We start from the raw sequence: 18,402 nt of genomic DNA, 5'->3' as shown, positions 1-18,402 counted from the left end.
AACAATATATAAAATTAACCAATGAATGATACGAAAGTAACTAAGCTCCCTAACAATGATTGATGAAACACGAGGTAAGTTATACTATATTAACTAAATATATTGTTACACTTCTACCATCATTGAAAAACGTTATTGGGGATTCGAATAACGAATCCGCTGGCAGCGGATTGGGGATTCAGTTTTTTATGTTTAAGTGATATTTCTTTTTTTTTTCTTTTTTTTTTTTTTGTTGACATTTTGACGCTTGGATTCACATAACGAATCCGCTGCAGCAGTGGATTGGGGATTCAGTTTACATATTAGTTTTTTTCTTTTTTTTTTTTTATATAATATATGATTGAGGATTCGAATAACGAATCCGCTGCCATCAGCGGATTGGGGGTTCAGTTTTTTTCATGTTGAAATGATATTTCTTTTTATTTACATTTTGACGTTTGGATTCAAATAACGAATCCGCTGCAGCAGCGGTTTGGGAATTTAGTTACATATGTGTAATGGATTTTTCTTTTTTTCTTCTTTTATTTATTGAAATTTTGATTTTGGGATTGGAATAACTACCAGGGACGGATTGGGGATTCAATTACTTATGTTCCATTGGTATTTTTCTGATAAACTATGATTGGAGATTCGATTTTACATTTTGATTTTGTGATTTGAATAACGAATTTGCGGCCAATAGCGTATTGTGGATTCAGCTCTTTGTTTAATTGACACATTTTATCACAAATTACGAAAATGGTGATTTAAGGCTGTTTCAATGATATAATTACTTAGTAATTCAATCAACAATAATGGGATTCTAGTTCGAATCTGCTGCCAAGAGTTTCATTCTTGTGGGAGGTTTATCGTCTTTTTACAAGTATACGAAGTTCTATGTTTAATTCTTAATTGCCATCTCAGCTACTATTTTGGAACTTGTGGATATGGAAATTAATGTTGTGATGTTTCTCGCCGATTTCTCCGAAAACACTCGATAGGTTGACATAAAACATCAAGTACAGGATAAAACACGTGGAGATAAAAAAATGTATCTCGTGAAACGAGAACAATGTAGTCTCGTGAACATCGACAACGTATGTGATAACTTAAAATGAAAACAAGTTTCACTTTTGTCATCATTTTCCTATTATTCTGTCCTCTATTAACGTCAGTGACTATAACTATCTTGTGTGAAAACGTTTCTATGCATGTTTTCTGAAAAGACTGTTTTTACCCGATGGTGTCGGCCATTGCACTCGGCAATACCTGCGCAGCTTAACGGAAAACTTTATCATTGTAAAATCGATTAAAAGGTCGAATTAACAGTAAACTGTACAGGAAATTCGCAATCTGAAATGTGTGCTGGGATGAACATGCATAGATGTTAGTACATTGTATATATATATTTGGTTATGACAGTACAGTACATGTACTTAGAAAGTAAGGGTCATTTACATATACAAGAACGGTTAGAACATGATTAAGCCTAATATCGCTAACCTTTGCTTTATGCTTAAACATGTAATAGTGACATTTGATTGAAAGATAAAATCGTGAGGATTATTGAATTTCTGACCGATCTTTACTGAGTTTGGTGACAAGATCAGGTACACTACTTCAGAGTATGTTAATTTGGGCTGTATGTTATAAACAGTATCAGAACTACTTCAGTGTATGTTAGTTGAGCTGTATGTTAAACAGTATCAGAACTACTTCAGTGTATGTTAGTTAGGGCTGTATGTTATAAACAGTATCAGAACTACTTCAGTGTATGTTAGTTTGGGCTGTATGTTATAAACAGTATCAGAACTACTTCAGTGTATGTTAGTTAGGGCTGTATGTTAAACAGTATCAGAACTACTTCAGTGTATGTTAGTTTGGGCTGTATGTTATAAACAGTATCAGAACTACTTCAGTGTATGTTAGTTTGGGCTGTATGTTAAACAGTATCAGAACTACTTCAGTGTATGTTAGTTTGGGCTGTATGTTATAAACAGTATCAGAACTACTTCAGTGTATGTTAGTTTGGGCTGTATGTTATAAACAGTATCAGAACTACTTCAGTGTATGTTAGTTTGGGCTGTATGTTATAAACAGTATCAGAACTACTTCAGTGTATGTTAGTTTGGGCTGTATGTTAAACAGTATCAGAACTACTTCAGTGTATGTTAGTTTGGGCTGTATGTTATAAACAGTATCAGAACTACTTCAGTGTATGTTAGTTAGGGCTGTATGTTATAAACAGTATCAGAACTACTTCAGTGTATGTTAGTTAGGGCTGTATGTTATAAACAGTATCAGAACTACTTCAGTGTATGTTAGTTTGGGCTGTATGTTATAAACAGTATCAGAACTACTTCAGTGTATGTTAGTTTGTGCTGTATCTTATAAACAGTATCAGAACTACTTCAGTGTATGTTAGTTAGGGCTGTATGTTATAAACAGTATCAGAACTACTTCAGTGTATGTTAGTTAGGGCTGTATGTTATAAACAGTATCAGAACTACCTCAGTGTATGTTAGTTAGGGCTGTATGTTATAAACAGTATCAGAACTACTTCAGTGTATGTTAGTTAGGGCTGTATGTTATAAACAGTATCAAAACTACGTCAGTGTATGTTAGTTAGGGCTGTATGTTATAAACAGTATCAGAACTACTTCAGTGTATGTTAGTTAGGGCTGTATGTTATAAACAGTATCAGAACTAGTGTATGTTAGTTTGTGCTGTATCTTATAAACAGTATCAGAACTACTTCAGTGTATGTTAGTTAGGGCTGTATGTTATAAACAGTATCAGAACTACTTCAGTGTATGTTAGTTAGGGCTGTATGTTATAAACAGTATCAGAACTACCTCAGTGTATGTTAGTTAGGGCTGTATGTTATAAACAGTATCAGAACTACTTCAGTGTATGTTAGTTAGGGCTGTATGTTATAAACAGTATCAGAACTACTTCAGTGTATGTTAGTTTGGGCTGTATGTTATAAACAGTATCAGAACTACTTCAGTGTATGTTAGTTAGGGCTGTATGTTATAAACAGTATCAGAACTACTTCAGTGTATGTTAGTTAGGGCTCTATGTTAAAACAGTATCAGAACTACTTCAGTGTATGTTAGTTTGGGCTTTATGTTATAAACAGTATCAGAACTACTTCAGTGTATGTTAGTTAGGGCTCTATGTTAAAACAGTATCAGAACTTTACTTTAGTGTATGTTAGTTAGGGCTGTATGTTAAACAGTATCAGAACTACTTCAGTGTATGTTAGTTAGGGCTGTATGTTATAAACAGTATCAGAACTACTTCAGTGTATGTTAGTTTGGGCTGTATGTTATAAACAGTATCAGAACTACTTCAGTGTATGTTAGTTTGGGCTGTATGTTATAAACAGTATCAGAACTACTTCAGTGTATGTTAGTTAGGGCTGTATGTTAAACAGTATCAGAACTACTTCAGTGTATGTTAGTTTGGGCTGTATGTTAAACAGTATCAGAACTATTTCAGTGTATGTTAGTTTGGGCTGTATGTTATAAACAGTATCAGAACTACTTCAGTGTATGTTAGTTAGGGCTCTATGTTAAAACAGTATCAGAACTACTTCAGTGTATGTTAGTTAGGGCTGTATGTTATAAACAGTATCAGAACTACTTCGGTATATGTTAGTTAGGGCTGTATGTTATAAACAGTATCGGAACTACTTCAGTATATGTTAGTTAGGGCTCTATGTTAAAACAGTATCAGAACTACTTCAGTGTATGTTAGTTAGGGCTGTATGTTATAAACAGTATCAGAACTACTTCAGTGTATGTTAGTTTGTGCTGTATGTTAAACAGTATCAGAACTACTTCAGTGTATGTTAGTTTGTGCTGTATGTTATAAACAGTATCAGAACTACTTCAGTGTATGTTAGTTAGGGCTGTATGTTATAAACAGTATCAGAACTACTTCAGTTTATGTTAGTTAGGGCTGTATGTTATAAACAGTATCAGAACTACTTCAGTGTATGTTAGTTTGGGCTGTATGTTATAAACAGTATCAGAACTACGTCAGTGTATGTTAGTTAGGGCTGTATGTTAAACAGTATCAGAACTACTTCAGTGTATGTTAGTTAGGGCTGTATGTTATAAACAGTATCAGAACTACTTCAGTGTATGTTAGTTAGGGCTGTATGTTAAACAGTATCAGAACTACTTCAGTGTATGTTAGTTTGGGCTGTATGTTAAACAGTATCAGAACTACTTCAGTGTATGTTAGTTTGGGCTGTATGTTATAAACAGTATCAGAACTACTTCAGTGTATGTTAGTTTGTGCTGTATGTTAAACAGTATCAGAACTACTTCAGTGTATGTTAGTTTGTGCTGTATGTTATAAACAGTATCAGAACTACTTCAGTGTATGTTAGTTTGTGCTGTATGTTATAAACAGTATCAGAACTACTTCAGTGTATGTTAGTTAGGGCTGTATGTTAAACAGTATCAGAACTACTTCAGTGTATGTTAGTTTGTGCTGTATGTTATAAACAGTATCAAAACTACTTCAGTGTATGTTAGTTAGGGCTGTATGTTATAAACAGTATCAGAACTACTTCAGTGTATGTTAGTTTGGGCTGTATGTTATAAACAGTATCAGAACTACTTCAGTGTATGTTAGTTTGGGCTGTATGTTAAACAGTATCAGAACTACTTCAGTGTATGTTAGTTTGGGCTGTATGTTAAACAGTATCAGAACTACTTCAGTGTATGTTAGTTTGTGCTGTATGTTATAAACAGTATCAGAACTACTTCAGTGTATGTTAGTTAGGGCTGTATGTTATAAACAGTATCAGAACTACTTCAGTGTATGTTAGTTTGGGCTGTATGTTAAACAGTATCAGAACTACTTCAGTGTATGTTAGTTTGGGCTGTATGTTAAACAGTATCAGAACTACTTCAGTGTATGTTAGTTAGGGCTGTATGTTAAAACAGTATCAGAACTACTTCAGTGTATGTTAGTTTGTGCTGTATGTTAAACAGTATCAGAACTATTTCAGTGTATGTTAGTTAGGGCTGTATGTTAAACAGTATCAGAACTACTTCAGTGTATGTTAGTTAGGGCTGTATGTTAAACAGTATCAGAACTACTTCAGTGTATGTTAGTTAGGGCTGTATGTTATAAACAGTATCAGAACTACTTCAGTGTATGTTAGTTAGGGCTGTATGTTATAAACAGTATCAGAACTACTTCAGTGTATGTTAGTTAGGGCTGTATGTTAAACAGTATCAGAACTACTTCAGTGTATGTTAGTTAGGGCTGTATGTTATAAACAGTATCAGAACTAGTGTATGTTAGTTAGGGCTGTATGTTATAAACAGTATCAGAACTACTTCAGTGTATGTTAGTTAGGGCTGTATGTTAAACAGTATCAGAACTACTTCAGTGTATGTTAGTTAGGGCTGTATGTTATAAACAGTATCAGAACTACTTCAGTGTATGTTAGTTAGGGATGTATGTTAAACAGTATCAGAACTACTTCAGTGTATGTTAGTTTGGGCTGTATGTTATAAACAGTATCAGAACTACTTCAGTGTATGTTAGTTAGGGCTGTATGTTAAACAGTATCAGAACTACTTCAGTGTATGTTAGTTAGGGCTGTATGTTAAAACAGTATCAGAACTACTTCAGTGTATGTTAGTTAGGGCTGTATGTTAAACAGTATCAGAACTACTTCAGTGTATGTTAGTTAGGGCTGTATGTTATAAACAGTATCAGAACTACTTCAGTGTATGTTAGTTAGGGCTGTATGTTAAACAGTATCAGAACTACTTCAGTGTATGTTAGTTAGGGCTGTATGTTATAAACAGTATCAGAACTACTTCAGTATATGTTAGTTAGGGCTGTATGTTATAAACAGTATCAGAACTACTTCAGTGTATGTTAGTTAGGGCTGTATGTTAAACAGTATCAGAACTACTTCAGTGTATGTTAGTTAGGGCTGTATGTTATAAACAGTATCAGAACTACTTCAGTGTATGTTAGTTAGGGCTGTATGTTATAAACAGTATCAGAACTACTTCAGTGTATGTTAGTTAGGGCTGTATGTTAAACAGTATCAGAACTACTTCAGTGTATGTTAGGGCTCTATGTTAAACAGTATCAGAACTACGTCAGTGTATGTTAGTTAGGGCTGTATGTTAAAACAGTATCAGAACTACTTCAGTGTATGTTAGTTAGGGCTGTATGTTATAAACAGTATCAGAACTACGTCAGTGTATGTTAGTTAGGGCTGTATGTTATAAACAGTATCAGAACTACCTCAGTGTATGTTAGTTAGGGCTGTATGTTATAAACAGTATCAGAACTACTTCAGTGTATGTTAGTTAGGGCTGTATGTTATAAACAGTATCAGAACTACGTCAGTGTATGTTAGTTAGGGCTGTATGTTATAAACAGTATCAGAACTACTTCAGTGTATGTTAGTTAGGGCTGTATGTTAAACAGTATCAGAACTACTTCAGTGTATGTTAGTTAGGGCTCTATGTTAAACAGTATCAGAACTACTTCAGTGTATGTTAGTTAGGGCTGTATGTTATAAACAGTATCAGAACTACTTCAGTGTATGTTAGTTAGGGCTGTATGTTAAACAGTATCAGAACTACTTCAGTGTATGTTAGTTAGGGCTGTATGTTAAAACAGTATCAGAACTACTTCAGTGTATGTTAGTTAGGGCTGTATGTTATAAACAGTATCAGAACTACAAACACGACAACACCAGTGTCAGATTTAAAACAGTATTTAATTAAAAATTAAAACAAAATAATGAATTAATCACAAGGCACATAAACAGCACTATAATATGTGGTCCATTTGATATCCAACTAGACAGTGTTTGGCTTATGAATATATGAAGGTTAAAGCATGAATATAATATTTACTAAAATGGATGTAAAATAGGACTACACACCAATCTAACGTGCATTTCATAATACAATGTGTCAACACAGTATCTTATCTGACTCAACAAACTAAACAGTCTCTGAAAATATTTAATTCATGCAAGAGACGACCATGGCTGGGAATGAAATTTACATAAACAATATTTACGTCCAAAACAACTGAAATATCTAGACTATTTTAAATATCTATTATATATATAATAATAAACATTATCACAGATGGTATAAATAAATCACAACAACAACAACATCAATTTCAGGGGTAATTCAATTCAGCAGTAAATACAAATCACAAGTTATCTCACAGCAGTAGAGTGTATAATATGATATCAGCAGTATGTTGTATACTATAATAGGGTGTCAACAGTATGTTGTATGTTGTATACTATAATAGGATGTCAACAGTATGTTGTATACTATAATAGGGTGTCAACAGTATTTTGTATACTATAATAGGATGTCAGCAGTATGTTGTATCATAGGATGTCAACAGTATGTTGTATAATATAATAGGGTGTCAACAGTATTTTGTATACTATAATAGGATGTCAGCAGTATGTTGTATCATAGGATGTCAACAGTATGTTGTATAATATAATAGGGTGTCAACAGTATTTTGTATACTATAATAGGATATCAGCAGTATGTTGTATCATAGGATGTCAACAGTATGTTGTATACTATAAAAGGACGTCAGCAGTATGTTGTATTGTAGGTATCAGCAGTATGTTGTATACTATAATAGGATGTCAACAGTATGCTGTATACTATAAAAGGAGTATGTTGTATACTATAAAAGGATGTCAACAGTATGTTGTATACTATAATAGGATGTCAACAGTATTTTGTATACTATAATAGGATGTCAACAGTATGTTGTATACTACAATAGGATGTCAACAGTATTTTGTATACTATAATAGGATGTCAACAGTATGTTGTATACTATAATAGGATGTCAACAGTATTTTGTATACTACAATAGGATGTCAACAGTATTTTGTATACTATAATAGGATGTCAACAGTATGTTGTATACTATAAAAGGATGTCAACAGTATGTTGTATACTACAATAGGATGTCAACAGTATTTTGTATACTATAATAGGATGTCAACAGTATTTTGTATACTATAAAAGGATGTCAACAGTATGTTGTATACTATAAAAGGATGTCAGCAGTATGTTGTATACTATAATAGGATGTCAACAGTATGTTGTAGTATAGGATGTCAACAGTATGTTGTAGTATAGGATGTCAACAGTATGTTGTATACTACAATAGGGTGTCAACAGTATGTTGTATCATAGGATGTCAGCAGTATGTTGTATACTATAATAGGGTGTCAACAGTATGTTGTATAATATAATAGGGTGTCAACAGTATGTTGTATACTATAATAGGATGTCAGCAGTATGTTGTAGTATAGGATGTCAGCAGTATGTTGTATTATAGGATGTCAGCAGTATATTGTGTTATAGGATGTCAGCAGTATGTTGAATATACAATTTGTCAGCAGTATGTTGCAGTATAATAATTATATCAGTAGTACGTTTTGTATTACTGCAGTATACTAATATACTCTCACCAGTATGGGAAGTTAAGACGGTAACACTCATTGATGTTCGGTTCCATACCAAGTACTTATACAAAATAAAACTAATATAAATAATTGTCCAAACATACAGGTCCCTGACACAACAAAACGGTAACAAAACAAAAGTATTTTGTCAGCATTTCATCATCATGGATATGATGTCATGCAGGATCAATTCCTGTGATAAATAATGAGTTTGGACGGATCTATGATAAAAACATTCTAAATGCATGTTATCATTACAAAAGGTATTAGTTTGAAAAAGATTGCACTATATTGGATTGATGGACGGGAGATAAAAATAGACATTTTATTCATAAAATAAAAAATAAAAGTACAAAAAGTTTGTTCTTCATTTGATTCCCTTGTTCACCAACATTAAATAACACTTAATTTTAAATACATAAGATCAGATGGAATGTATGGATTGAGATAAGAACAATGCCTTCACATCACATCTAATAAATACATTTCTGTATACAGACAGGAGTTAAAAATAACTTGACATTGACCTCTAGTTTGTGACCATTAACAGGCATGTGTGAGGAACACCACAATATACAAATCTAACATCTATTATCATGTAAGTATAATAAGATATGAATTAATTTTATGATAATGCATGTATTAATAGAAACAAATATCAACTGTAAACATGTCACTCAGACATTCCAGTATAAAACTATTGATAGAAAATGACTAAAAGGTGTCTGACTTATAAAATTTACCCTCCAACCATAGAAAACCTCCTTCATTAAGGTATGTAACCCCGGTTAATAAAAAATGGGTTACATGTACTCCGGCCGGCCGGTTAATAAAAAATGGGTTACATGTACTCCGGCCGGCCGGTTAATAAGAAATGGGTTACATGTACCCTGTCAGTAAAAAATGGGATATATTTACCCCTATCATTTAGAAATTTACCAATAGTGACAAGTCATACTGTCAAAATTAACAATAGAAACCATTCCAAAAATAGGATTCATAAGATACTTGATATAGATACATCGCGCTGATGCACTTTTAATTACTAAAAACAGTTAGTGAAATTCCCATTAAGTTTTCTGGGAAATATTGGAAAAACATTTTTTTTTTGCATCGTGGTAACCATTTTGTATCATAATGATTCAGAACTCCAGGCTGGTAAGATCTGCTTTCAGTTTGATTAATAAGATAAAAATGTATTTCAATGTGTTATTACTTGGATAAACCTAAATACATATAAATCTGTGCTGAATTCAACTGCATTTTGTCATCTGGTAACACAGTTCCACTGTGATTAAAGACTTACAAAGATACATGTACACCCCGCCCACTCATCTTAAAAGATGTGGTCAAGTGTGATCTTGACCAATCATTATATACCCTCCTTACTAAGGGGAGGGTATACTTACAGTATTGTGTTGTCATTTAAACACAAAAATGCAAATAATCTGAACACATTATAAACATTCTCTGCAGCCACAGTATCAGCATTGTACACTGTATCATTCCAACATATAGGATTGATAACTACAGAAAAGCTTTGTACATCATTAAATATTAACTCTAACTTAACTTCAGTACCCCGATAGTTAGTGAATCGAAATCAGAACGACGTTCAACTTGCTCTAGCTGGTATACAGTATAAAGGACCACTAATTTTACCTGTCAACGAGATTCATATAATAAATGCTTTGCTTGTTGGAAATTAATACCATTTGATCACTTTACTTCTCCTTCCCAGTTTTTTGTCAATATTTTTCACTAGAGGAGAGGCTTATTTACGATATATTGGGTATGTTAGTTGTGTGTTAATAAACGGAGAATAAATATCTTTAAGAGGGCATTCATCCATAATCGATCATTGATACATAATCGTACCTGTAGGCTGTGAAGCCCGGTAACAAATCTGAATTGATAGCAATATTAATACATGGATCTTAATTATTTTTCTTAAGATATGTATAATACTGCAAAAAAATTGTGATAATTTTTTAAGTGTAATGTTTTTGACACAACATGGTGGGAAGTCACCGTAAAAATGAATGGTCATTAATTTAATGTAAGTTCAGAAGTTTCAGACTATGATATTAAAATGTCCTTGTTAGAAACATTCAAAAAGTATCTGACTACTTAATGTATGACATGTACATTAAAGTAGACCCCTAGCTTGTTCAAACAACATAATCCCTTGCTAATGTATTCACTAATCTAGCTAGTTAACGAATGTCATGTCCTCATCTGGGTAGTTAACAAATAGAATGTCCTTCTGTGGGTAGTTAACGAATGTCATGTCCTCCTCTGGGTAGTTAACGAATGTCATGTCCTCCTCTGGGTAGTTAACAAATGTCAAGTCCTCCTCTGGGTAGTTAACAAATGTCAAGTCCTCCTCTGGGTAGTTAACAAATGTCATGTCCTCTGGGTTGTGTTAAATGTTGACTTTACCCTCCTTGGCATCAGATGCTACAATCGTTTTGTTTGAGGGCGTCTTTTTCAGAATACGTCGGTTTCTCTCCTCCAGAATCTTTTTCCTCTGTTTCATCTTCTGTGCTTCCCTCAGTTTTTGTAACTCTTCTCTCTCTTTCTCCTGTAAACACCAAATACCATATGTCAACATTGATCTGCATACGTAATTAATGTACACATATAACAACATCCTACTGACAGCTACCCTAGTAAAGCACACTCACCGAGAGGAAAATCATAGACTCTATACAGGATAAGATTAGTATACCTTGGTAATATATGTGTGGAGTATCGGATATTTGTGTGGAGTATCGGATATTTTTGTGGAGTATCGGATATTTTGTTTCTATTAAGGTTTAATGAGGATATGTCTCAAGGAGACACCAACAGAAGGAAAGAGCAGACAGGAGAGAAGGAAAAATAAAGATAAAACATGGAGCAATGGGGACAGAAGATCCATATTGTCTCTTCAATGTCCCCGAAATAGAATACAAGGAGAAAACTCCAAGACTCTGTAGGGGGTCCTAGCTCTTTTGTTCAACTCCTTATACAGCAGGTCTTGATTCTTTGGCTCTCCTATGTCTCCAAAATAGAAGAAATCAGAGAAACCAGCCCTGATCCCGCAGATCCACAATTAATCCCCTTTTACAACAACAAGAGAGTATCACAGGTATATTCTTTCCCTGATCCTGCTGCACAGGTTGTGTTTGTAGTAATATGTATTTTCATTGACAATTTCCAGCAACAGTTATGGGTGAGGAGGTTGGAGAAAGGGGTTTATGTAACTGTAACCTGGACATGTTATCTATACTGATATAATATAGATAAATAATCAAGTTGGTGACACAGACTACTTACGGATTGATGCCAGCGTATGACAAGTGCTCGGTCGTTCTTGGTCGGCTGGGAGTACTTGGTCTGCATTATCCTCCTCTGTTCTGTTGTCACACTTTGCTCTATCACCAGCAGAATCTTGGCCCACTGAAAAACACATACAAGACTAAGAGACCTTTCTCTCTTAGAGCAGCTTGTGTGGCTCTGTGATCTTTAAGATATTACATGATCTTCTAAGACATAAATATCTTGATCAACAATTAAAGTGACACTTTGACCTTGAACCAAATAAATAATGGTGAGAATGATGCTGTGACCATGTGGCCTTGTGTCACATTTAAGTTTATTGTCATTTGAAGCCATGTAATGTGACACTCACAATTCATATTGTAATGATCATGTTTGTTTGGTATAATGTTACACTGCTACATGAATTTTCCATCCTTCTATAAAACACAACTGGAGGGGCTCTAAAAGCTTGGACTGAGACAAGTACTTTTATATATGTTCTTAAGACAAGTAAGTCATGTGGATGATATTGAGAGATTTATTATCAGTATGATGACCCGATATAAGAACTATGTTGACAACCCTACTATCACACCTGGATCAGCCTCGATCCTGACAATATACATTCCGCTGATATTAAAAAGACAATGACAACATACCTGTCTGAACCACTCCTTCTGAGTTTCGTTGACGAGCTGGTAGGTGTTACCCATCATGGCAATCAACATGTTCACAAGCAGAAGTGTCACCATGATCATGTACACAAAGAACACAATCTGTAATCAGTCAGACAGCCATCAGTCATGGGCATATACCACATTAAAGTCATCATACTACTTTCAAATCTATGTAAATGCTAGTTAAACAAATAAGCTTATATATATCAATAAAAAACATTGGAAATAACATTTTTCTCAAAATCATCAATTAAAACTAATGTCTTCATCATTGGAACTCTGAATGAGATCCCATCCTATCCCCTGCGAGATGATATTCATGAGTTCATGAATGTTCATGAATCATTCATGAACTTTCAAGAATACTGTAAATTTTTTTATTCATGAAAAAATGTTCATGAATATTCATCAAATACCTCTCATGAACTCTTCATGAACTTTTATGAATAATTTTACAAATTCATTAAGATTCATGATAGTTCATCATATGTGATTATGAACTATTCATGAACTTTCATGCATAGATGATATTCATTAAAATTCATCAAAATGAATGAAATAGTAAGAACAGTTGATAATGAATTTTGAAGAACTTTAATGAATGAGAATATTATGTGATTATGAACTATTCATGAATTTTCATGCATTGATGATATTCATTAAAATTCATCAAAATGAATAAAATAGTAATGAATTTTGAAGAACTTTAATGAATGAGAATTTGACCTTAAAATTGAACATTTTCTTGAATAAAAAAATACCTTACATTTTAAATTGAATAAAAAACTTAATATCTAAAAAGTTTTAAATTTAATTCCATGTCTATATTACAATTTTGATGTTGGCTTAAAGAAGAATAAGGAAACAATAAGAAAACTTCAAATTTCCCGCCAAATTTTCCCGCCAAATTTTTCCCGCCCAAAAACTTCTAGCAGGAGAGTTCCAATACATGGCAGCCATGAGGCTTTTCTCACAGAGATGAATAACATGTTATTTTACAAATGAAGGCAAGTATTTATCTTTCATACCTGTTTCATGATCAATACAACACTACCAGGAAGTGAAATATTCAACTCTGGAAATATGTCAACCTGTTTATAGGTAAGAATTAACTTAAAATCAATCACCATGCATGTGACCTAAATTTACATAGTGCACATAATATTCAAATAGCTTTGGCATTTCTTAAATTGCATTGCCCATTTAACTAAATTGTTCAAACACACATCATATGTGCAATGATAATTAATGCAATAATGAAAATAAATCACTCTTATCTGAAGAATATTAAAAGGATTTTCCATCCAAATGATTGTGTAAATATACTCATTTCAAGCAGTTATGAATTTTGAAACAAGTGATGGATCCATTTGAATGCAATTTTTAATGGAAGGACTACAAGGATATTGTCAAACATGCATAGTGATACAGTTCATGACAAACTTTGATGAAATTAAGTGGTAAAATGCATGCAAATTCATTTTCTAAATAAGTTCATAACTCATGAATTAATCATGAATTATCATGAATAGTATAGTTCATGAATATTCATGAAACATGATGATTTTATGAATGAAAATCTTGATTTCAGGATTAATGAATGTTCATGAAATATTTCATTCATGAACATTCATCATAGTTTTAAGTTCATGAATATTCATGAAGGGTTCATGAATGTTCATGAATATTTCATTCATGAGTATTCATCATAGTTTTAAGTTCATGAATATTCATGAAGGGTTCATGAATGTTCATGAATATTTCATTCATGAGTATTCATCATAGTTTTAAGTTCATGAATATTCATGAAGGGTTCATGAATGTTCATGAATATTTCATTCATAAGTATTCATCATATTTTTAAGTTCATGAATATTCATGAAGGATTCATGAATTATCATGTATGGAAATGTTCATGAACATTCATGAACTATGATGATTTCATGAATCCAAAACTTTTTGATATAATTCATGAATGTTCATGAACATAATTTCAAAAAAATATTCATGAAGTTTTAAGTTCATGAATTTCATGAAAATGTTCATGAACAAATCAAGAATATTCATGAACTTGAATGTTCATGAATTATTCATAATCGTTTCGCAGGGGATAACTGCAATCTCAGTTTCTTTAAAATTACATATTACAATGTATTTACAAGAGTATATATGCAAATGAATATATTCATGTGTTTATCATAGTGCAGTGCATAAAAATCTGATCAAACAAATCCTAGGCATTAATTTTCAAGTCCCAGATTAATTTTTTCAAATAACTTTTCATACAGAATAAAATACACTTTTTTTTATAATGTCTTTAGCAATGCCTGATGCCTCACACTACTCATGTGTGATATCACTGCACCTATTGTATCCATTTTCTTAAGGTTTATCAGTTTGAAACACAAAATGCATTTCAACAGACCCAAAATTTAAACAAAGACAATGTCATGCTCTTCCAATTTCGATTGAAAATACTTTTCCCCATATTTCTTTTACTGTGTAACTATATTTATCAGAAACACTTAATTACAGTCGCATATTCTTCAGAACCATGGGCCAGGAGTTAATCTTTTTGAGGTAGGTAGTCAAATCAAATCAAGACTCATTAATTAAAGTAAATTCAGATCAAATGACCATGTTTATGTACATGATAATAAAGGACGTTCATTTTCCATTACTATCTTGGTAAAACTATAGATAAACATACATGGTTCTGCTCTGATTTACTTGCTTTAAAATGTATACCCAAGGGAATAACGATACGATATACAGTGATAGGTAAAGACGAGGGACATGTTATGTACATTAAAGATGACATAGACAACAAAGAACCATGAGCAAGTTTCCAATAAGTCCTTCCCTTCACCTTTTCATCAGAATATTGGACTATAAAAACAATATATTGGTCAGATTGAAGCTTATACACATCTTATCTATCATGATATTTCCTGTGAAATAATATTTCTATTTACCTAATTCTTTTTTGTTCTTCATTTTGATAACCAAAATATCATCAACAATTTATCTGCCAGAGAAAGAGATAATTTTGGTATTAGCCAATCATAACAATAGTTTCTAGTTACTGTATCTGATCTATCTTCGGTTCAGGTGCTGATGAAGCTACAGCGAGTTACTGTTTAATCGCTATTTTGGCTGACTTAACCTAAGACATGAATACCAGTAACAATAAATCTAAGCAATAAACCCTTGTGAGAAAAGTAGCTGAAATGATAAAATGGGAGTTAAAAACCCATTCAAAATACAGCCCGGCCTCTGGCCCTGTACATATTAGATATCATATCACTAGAATAATACAGAATAGTGCCAACTTTTTGCACCACTTAAAAAATATTCAAACAAGAAAAATCCTTCAGACCTCTTGCTTTCCACCATGGTATGATCTTAATTGGTTCCATGGAAGCTTAACCTGACCTTTCCTCTTTCATCTTCCATATTCTTACTAATAGTCTTAATCTTGATAGGAAATCGGAAAAAGACAAAAGATTGACTCCAGGTTTAAAGCTTACATGGTGATTAAGTGTAGGAAAGTTCTTTAGAAACTTGCTAACGGTTCACATAGTGTCAGCTTTATAGATTTCTGTTTTAAGATATTGGTTAAGATTGGTTGTGGGGAGAACAAGTTGTTAAATGTGCTAAAACCTCATGAGAAATAGCTCACCAGACAGAGGGTGGTTCAGTGTGTCATTAAGTCATATTCATCCTATACATGAGAACATTGAGGATTGAGCCAGTTAATTAAAGTTAAATATGTTATATCAGCTGGGATTCAGGCATGAAAACAATAGTACCAGGATAACAAGTCAGGATGGTGGTATATGTTACATTATGTTACATTCGGAATTTTGTGTTACAAGGTCATTTCAAGGTCACATCTGAATTATAACATACAAACCATGTAACACTATGATAGCTATGAAACTGAAGACATCTGATATTCATTAATGGAACTAAAATATGACAGATTTTCCTACCAAAATGTTACCAACATAAGAGGTAGGCGAAGGAATAAACCATTGAAGCATGTCAGTCTGTTACACTTATCACTATGACAACATAAAACTACAACAAATCTTACTGACAACATGAAAACTGACAACAAAGTTCTACAGTGTTCTGCTAATGTACTTGGTGCTGCAACACATATACTCACACCTTATGTAATACAGGCGTCACAACATGAATATAATTCACACAAATAATATAATGCAGGTATATACTAGGATACATATAGCAAGCAAGCAAAAAATATTACTGTGAGATTTTATCTTTAAAATATACAACAATAAATATCACTTTGATCACTGCAAATTCTGGAATAATATCAAACGGTAAGATTTGTCAGAAGGATGGTCCAGGATGTTGACAGTTTGGATTACTTGTATGGTTTATAATACATTTTTTTACAATAAATTTAAATGGTTATGTTTCTTATAGTTCGAGATATTCTTTACCATTATGTACAAAAGATTATGATTACTTACTAAAGCTATCTTTCTTTTAATGATATTTTTTTATCTGGTAAACTTTAATTCTAAGATATGGACAATTGTTAATTCTACCAAAATTGAGGTATATACCATTATCTTGAAATACAATTAAGTACTATTCAGTAGTCAAAAATATACCAGTCAAATTTACAGTCACTATGACTAGAGTTCAAATACCAGCAATTGATCTTAACCCGACAGTAAACAATGTTCTATAACTTACCTAGTATTCTAACCGATCTAGATCCAATATAATATTTTCAGACATAAAATGTCCACTTCCTTGTATACTTCAGCTTATTTTTCACCTGACTGGCGATGTATATGTATGTGAATAAGAGCATGGTGTAGCGTATATAAACAATGTGATGTGGGTGGCGCTGTAATTGATGGACTTACTTTAAGTAGGTCTGGGTATTTGGAGGAACTGAACGTGTCGTACACATCGTCAAAGTCTCCGACAGTGATGGTAAACAGGCCTAGCATCGACTCAATAGGGTGATTGAACACACATGCATTTTGACTAGGATCACATTTGTTATCATTAAAGGCGATGTAGAATGCTGCAAACAGGAGAAGATAGTGTGAGGAGCTGAGCAATCACCATGTTCCCTACACCTGTCTGGGTAGACACCATGTTCTCTACACCTGTCTGGGTAGACACAATGTTCCCTACACCTGTCTGGGTAGACACCTGTACTTTACACCTGTCTAGGTAGACACAATGTTCCTTGCACATGTCTAGGTAGACACCATGTTCCCTACACCTGTCTAGGTAGACACCTTGTTCTCAACACCTGTCTAGGTAGACACCTTGTTCTCTACACCTGTCTGGGAAGACACCTTGTTCTCTACACCTGTCTAGGTAGACACACTGTTCTCTACACTTGTCTAGGTAGACATCATGTTCCCTACACCTGTCTAGGTAGACACCTTGTTCTCAACACCTGTCTAGGTAGACACCTTGTTATCTACACCTGTCTAGGTAGACACCCTGTTATCTACACCTGTCTAGGTAGACACCATGTTCCCTACACCTGTCTAGGTAGACACCCTGTTATCTACAACTGTCTAGGTAGACAAACTGTTCCCTACACCTGTCTAGGTAGACACCCTGTTATCTACACCTGTCTAGGTAGACACCATGTTCCCTACACCTGTCTAGGTAGACACCCTGTTATCTACACCTGTCTAGGTAGACACCCTGTTATCTACACCTGTCTAGGTAGACACCATGTTCCCTGCACCTGTCTAGGTAGACACCCTGTTATCTATACCTGTCTAGGAAGATGCCATGTTCCCTACACCTGTCTAGGTAGACATCATGTTCTCTACACCTGTCTAGGTAGACACCTTGTTCTCTACACTTGTCTAGGTAGACACCCTGTTCCCTACACCTGTCTAAGTAGACACC

General features: G+C 33.5%; 1 protein-coding gene across 6 annotated transcripts in view; it reads right to left on the bottom strand.

The window, feature by feature from the left end:
- Window positions 1–10,128: 10,128 nt before the first annotated feature.
- LOC117320318 (transient receptor potential cation channel subfamily V member 6-like) overlaps window positions 10,129–18,402 on the bottom strand; it is a 36,858-nt gene continuing 28,584 nt past the window's right edge. For 3 of the 6 annotated variants that reach the window (XM_033874928.1, XM_033874939.1, XM_033874944.1), the window contains 4 exons: window positions 17,388–17,551; window positions 12,460–12,576; window positions 11,816–11,938; window positions 10,130–11,078 (listed from right to left, as the gene is read on the bottom strand). In XM_033874928.1, the coding sequence (XP_033730819.1) occupies window positions 10,920–11,078; window positions 11,816–11,938; window positions 12,460–12,576; window positions 17,388–17,551 (563 nt within the window). In that variant the 3' untranslated portion in view covers window positions 10,130–10,919. Of the gene's footprint in view, window positions 11,079–11,815; window positions 11,939–12,459; window positions 12,577–17,387; window positions 17,552–18,402 lie in introns of all 6 variants that reach the window. The other 3 variants (XM_033874934.1, XM_033874956.1, XM_033874949.1) reach the window with 3 other exon arrangements.

This window comes from Pecten maximus, chromosome 2 (genome assembly GCF_902652985.1).
Source record: "Pecten maximus chromosome 2, xPecMax1.1, whole genome shotgun sequence".
In the NCBI taxonomy this organism is placed as follows: domain Eukaryota; kingdom Metazoa; phylum Mollusca; class Bivalvia; order Pectinida; family Pectinidae; genus Pecten; species Pecten maximus.
Note: the sequence above shows the minus strand (reverse complement) of the source record. Positions and strands in the feature narration are given on the sequence as shown.